At 36.3% G+C, this 6,198-nt stretch overlaps 1 protein-coding gene across 1 annotated transcript in view; it reads left to right on the forward strand.

Annotated features, from left to right (window-relative positions):
* The window catches only part of LANCL3 (LanC lantibiotic synthetase component C-like 3 (bacterial)), a 247,589-nt gene extending 244,189 nt beyond the window's left edge, over window positions 1-3,400 (forward strand). Inside the window, exon 5 of the mRNA XM_006902742.1 lies at window positions 3,197-3,400. Coding sequence (XP_006902804.1) covers window positions 3,197-3,356 — 160 coding nt within the window. The 3' untranslated portion in view covers window positions 3,357-3,400. The remainder of the gene's footprint in view (window positions 1-3,196) is intronic.
* The last annotated feature ends 2,798 nt before the right edge of the window (window positions 3,401-6,198 follow it).

Here is a 6,198-nt window from a genome sequence, read left to right on the forward strand (position 1 = left end):
ATTAAAACAAGCTTGGAAGCAGGAGTGGCATCCACTTCCATAAATAGCTTGCCTCCGGAAACCCTATGAACCTGGAGAAAGGATGAAAGTCACGCAAGTGGTGAGAACTTTTGTTCATAGGGTCGCTATGAGTCACCTACGACTCAACAGCACTTAACAGCAACAACAACAATGACATGTCAGACAAGGGACTTAAATCTAGAATTTATTAAATACATGAGCACCAAAACAAGATAAAGCTAAATAACCCAATGGAAAATGGACACAGGATATGAGCAGACATGTCACCAAAGAAGACAACCAGATGGCAAACAAACACATGAAGAAATGTTCAAAATTCCTAGATCTAAGAGAGATGTAAATCAAAACAACTATGAGATATCATCTCACCCCAGGAAGAATAGCAAAAGATAACAGAGCAGCAAACATCAAATACTGGCGAGGCTGTGGAGAAACTGGAACCCTTATATGCATACCCATGTTTATTGTTGCTTTGTTCACAATAGCAAAGACCTGGAAACAACCAAGGGCCCATCAACAAACGAATGGATAGAGAAGGTGTGGTATATTCACACAATGGAATATTATGCAGCCCTGAAAAACCAAATAACTCATGAAATACTATACAAAATGGGTACCCATGGAGGACATTATGCTGAGTGAAATATCTCAGTAACAAATGGACAAATATGGCATAATACCACTGTTATAAAACAGAACTGATAGGAGGGTTGGGGAAAACTAAGAAAAGAGGAGATAAATAATGTACACGGTATTGAAACAGATGCGAGAGAGAACTGTTTAAAAGGAATATATGATTGGGTATTATTTTCATGACAGGAGTCCAGTATTAAGGCTGCACAGTGGAGTGAACTTGGGAGGAGGGACTGCACAGCAATGAAAGAGTTTTTTACTTTTTAAGGAGAAGAGTGAATTGTGGGGTGGGGGTGGGAAGGGAGAAAAGTGCAACAAAGAGTGACTGGAAACACTAAGTCTCTGTAAACTTTCATTTAAATTAATCTAAAAAAATAGTATACACAGGATCTCAAAAGAAAATTCTTATATGAAAGCACAGTTACCCCAAATTTTAAAATAATTGGTAATATAGTCATATATGAAACCCAGTGACACTGAGTTGATTCAAGGTCACTGTGACCCTATGGGACAAAAGTAAAGTGAGTCTATAAATTGCCTGGGAGGAGAGTGCTTGTCTTTCTCCTGTGGAGCAGCTGGTAGATTTAAACTGCCAGCCTTTGGTATGAAAACATGTTGGGAACATTTTGGGACAGTTCTACCTTGTCTTACATGGTCACTGTGACCTGGAATCAACTCGATGCCCATGGGTTTCATATATTACTTACTGTATTACCAATTGCCTTTAAATTTTACGCAACTGTGCTTTAGTATAAGCACTTTCTTTTGGGATCCTGTGTGTTTTATTTTATGCCATCAATGTTTTTTATATATTTTATGCATTTGAAACCTTTGTTTTGAATAGGGATACAGACTATCAAATTATCTATTGAAACAAATATGTTCAGACTCCCTGAAGCTTCATTTTATAATCAAATTAGTAATAATGTATATAATTTTAATAATGATATAAAAATAATAATTTTACAATTAATTTTAAAATCTTTAAGATGTATCATTATTGTTGAAATGTTAAAACTGCATATTCACAAAAGCATTTGATTGAAACAATGTGCCAACCAGAGTGGCAATATATTTCCAACTGATTCATTTTAAAGCACCTCAAAAGAATTCCTAGTTGTTACTGTTGTTAATTCGAATACTACTCATAGCATCCGACCCTATGAACAAAAGACCTAAACCCTGTTCTATAACTATTGTTATTTCTTCAAGTTTATAGAGTTTCCAGAGGCATGTGGTTTAGGAAGTGGATGCCCTATTTGCTTTTAAATTTGTATCAGTCCGGGAGCTACAACAAACACTGTCCATGATGGATAACCTTTATGGCATTTGACACACCTATGACAGCAAATAGACCACTGCTGTACCACTTAGAAGAATGTTCACCTCAAAATCAATTATCACACAAGAAATCATTTTCCAGAATCCAACCACTTCACAGGAGCCTCTAACCTGCAGACTTAGTCTGGTACTACTGCCTTTTAAATACAAGGCACACCCACAAAATGTTAGTTGACTGTAAACTGAGAGACCTCTGGCTCACAGCTCTTTGTTAGCTAAATCTGGCAAATCCAATCAGCTGACATCCGATTGTGGGCCAAGAAAACCAAAAAACAGCCCAACGTTCCATAAATAATTCCAAGAGCATTACAAAAACCAAGTAAGTAATTGCTCTCATAGGACTTTCTATGTTTTAGCAATAATATAAGTTTATGGCTGTATCAGTTCTAGGGCCTTACCAAAGTGTGAGCTCTGGCCTTTGGATTCATGATTATTTTGGTTGCAATGGAAACATGTGAAGCAAGCAAGTTAAGAGATGACAGCACTTTTAAAGTGGTTAATTACTACAAACGTGTAATTTATTATAAGTAATATGAGTAGAACTTAATGGCAAACATAAACAAAGTAAAAAGGAATTTTCATAGAGAATTTAGAGGCCACTGACTTATTTCTAAGGTGAATAATCCTATCTTGTAGCTGAGTTAGTATTTGTTGTCATGATTGTAAAGCATTGCTTGCATTGTCCCATTCATCCTATTCCTTTGTTTGCCCCAAACCACAGATTCTGTAAAATCTCACCTATTTTATTTCAGTCTCTACTGTCTGTCACATATGAATGAAATCTATCTCAGGAATAACACACTGCTTAGTTAGTTTTTTAATATATGCTAGTTTGCTTCTGTTCAAGAGGAAGAAAAATATTATTTATCTCTTTCTTTCTGTGTGTATGTGTATGTGTGTATTTCCTATTATTGGATGGTGGAAGGAACACAATCTTCAGGAAATGCCTAATTGCTTTGCTTTGCAAACTCTGAAATAGTTTAATTTGCTTGTGCATATATTTTGTTGGGAAACAGAATTCTCTAGCCACTCTATTTTTTATTTTTTTTTTGTTAATGGAGAAAAGGGCCTTCTTAAAAGAATTACATCATTCTGGAAAGAAAATTATGCCAAAACCTCAGCAGAAGAAGCTACTCAAAGCTAGTAATACGGAAATAGCTCTCATGTTGAAACTGACCCTGTTTTCTTCTTTTCCTCTTAGGTTTGCTGAATTCTTGTTTACTGAGGAGTTCAAAGCTGGTTCACGAGTTCTTGAAAGTATCTACAGCTTGTATGAAGGTTTCTCCGGGACAGTGTGCTTTCTGATTGATCTACTGCAGCCCAATCAGGCTGAATTCCCTCTCTTCAGTGTGTTTGTTTAGAAGGCACCGTCTTTTCCACTGTGGCTCCCGAGAAGGCCCCTGAGATTCAATGGGATCACAGCCATGAGCCTTAACATTGCTGCCAGGAGGAAGGGAGCAGGCAGGTGAAGGCAACTTGATACCAGACTCAATGTAGAGAACACAGTCTGAGAATCTGAACAATAAAGACAATACCACCCTTTTAAAGATGGTAGAAATTTCAGGGAATAAATGTGAAACCAGTGGTCAGAGGGAAAAAGGAAAGACAGCAGATCTATTTTTCAGTCACGACTGAAAAAAATCTGACCAACACAATATTACCACCACATCAAAAGCCCAAATCTGCTATGTGAGCTAGGGTAATAAAATGCCAATCCCTTTTCAATTGGAAAAAGAGTTGGGCCATCTGTGGGTGCCCTCCATCCCTACATTCAGAAATAAAAGACAGTTAAAAGCTCAAGTGATTCCTCAATGGAAAATTGTTAGGAAAGATGAATTATCAGGTTGCTGGAGATAGTAAAAAAAGAAACTCTTGATTGTCTGAAACAACTTAATTGAAATCCAACATTTTTACTGGTTCAGCGATAGTTGCATATGAATATTTGTTCTCTTTACCCTGAGTACGTTAAAGGTACTATATCATAACTTGGTTTAAACCCTGAAATTGGAAGTTTCCTTAGGCCTTAGAATGTCTTTTTCCTGGTTCCTCTTTCTTTCATAAAGCTCAGCTAGAATCATAAAATTCACAAACTAGCAGATATGGTAGAAAGTGTTGTTATCCAGTGTTTTTCTCAAGTGTGAGCTATGCATTGTCTATTGTTAGTAATTGTTAACATGCCTTTATGTATATAGACCCTATTGAGCTATTAGCTGAACTATAAAATATATTCTTGGTAAAAAGGAAGGCATCTCAAAGATCAGGGTACCCCTCCAAAGGCATGCTGTCTCTGCCTTTAGTGGAATACTGTGGCAAAGAAAGGCAAAGAAAAGAACCAGTGTTTGTAGAAAGAGCATTGCTCAATTTTACTGTTAGAATAAGAGTTGACTGAGATCCCTGGCTGATCACCTTACCTTACAGAACATAAGTTCCACTGGAAATTCATTACAGTTCCCATTGATTGAAATTAATCCTAAAATTCAACTCTGCTGTAAACATAGACATGGTAGAACAGCTTCAAGTAAATGGTGGTTAGTAGAACACTGTTAGGAGCATCTGTCTCTTCACCACTCGGAACATAACTTCATTGCTTTCTTAGAATTCATAAATCTGAATGAGAGAGTCAGGAAATATAAATTGATCCCATGAAAACTAGACTTACTCTTTAGTTCACTGATTCCTAACTTGAGCCATAGTTGAACTTTGACATGACTTAGAAAATACTGTGTTGCCTAAAAGTTCTCTTCTGTGTGTTCTGGGGTATGTGTACAGTACACATGCATGCTCTTTTTCTTTTCTGGGAAGATTCTAGCCTTCCTCAAAACCTCAAATAACTTCATGACCAATGAGAGGTAAGAGCTGCCTTTACATACTCTCTCTATTTCATTTTCATTAAAAGGTACTAGGAGAATATTGTTTTGAAAAGCATGTGCCTTTTCACATAATTATGTCATCTTCACATCCTCAGACTTAAGCATTTAAAATTGGCTTCAGTTGGTTTGAAACATATGATGTTAGCAATTGATGCAGAAAAGGCATTAGACAAAATACAGCATCGCTTCCTAAGAAAGACACTCAGCAAAACTGGAATAGAAGGGAATTTCCTCAACATAGTGAAAAGTATATATATGCAAACCCCAAGAGCCAACATCATTCTCAATGGAGAAAGACTAAAAGCATTTTCTCTGCAAACAGAGACAAGACAAGGAGGCCCACTTTCATGACCTCTATTCAATATTGTGTTGGAAGAGCTTGCTAGGGCAATACAAGAGAAGGAAATATAAGGCATGCAGATTGGCAAAGAGATGGTTAAACTGCCACTATAAGCAGATGATATGACACACAGAAAGCCCCAAAGATTCAACAAAAAATCCTGTTAGAGTTAGTAGGTCAATTTAGTAGAGTGGCAGGATATAAGATCGATATCTAAAAATCAGTAGGATTCCTCTACAGTAATAAAGAGTACTCAGAGAAGGAAATCAAGAAAGCAATACCATTTGCAATAGCCAATCACAAATTGAGATACTTGGGAGTGAATCTAACTAGAGACACAAAAAACCTATACAAAGAAAACTACAGACCATTTCTGTAAGACAAAATAGAACTCCTAAAGAAATGGAAAAATATGCCCTGTTTATGGATAGAAAGACTCAAAATTGTGAAAATTACAGTCCTACCAAAAGCAATCTATATGTTCAATGTGATCCCAATCCAGATAATCAAGTTCATTTTTCAAGGAGATTGAAAGAATACTCGGTTTGGTACAATACTAGATAAATAGCAGCTTGCAGAGGATTCCCAAAATGGAAAGTTCTTTCATTAATAGCTAGGTAGCTCTTAGAAGGTCTCTAAGCAAAATAGTTCCTACAAAATATTCTGTTTGACATTCCAGAGATACCTGCTTTTCACCATCTGGCTTCAAATTCATTTCATTTGATCCCTAAAATGGAATACGATGTACAAGTCTTTACAGAACACATACTCTTTGTTGTTTTTGCTGTTGTTGTTGGTTTGTGGTTTTTTTTTAAGCTATCCAGTAACATCTTGAGATATGTTAGATAAAATTGGTTCTAAGTCTCATAGTGATTAAGGGACAGAACTACTTAAATCCAGAATTTCAATATTCTAAACCACCACCTGGCAATACAGTAGTAAATTAAGAAACCAGAAACTCTGTGTTTTTCTTTGATATTTATATTCTGAAGC

The sequence above is a fragment of the Elephantulus edwardii genome, unplaced genomic scaffold, assembly GCF_000299155.1.
Source record: "Elephantulus edwardii isolate Elephantulus edwardi_28Jun2011 unplaced genomic scaffold, EleEdw1.0 scaffold00445, whole genome shotgun sequence".
NCBI lineage: Eukaryota > Metazoa > Chordata > Mammalia > Macroscelidea > Macroscelididae > Elephantulus > Elephantulus edwardii.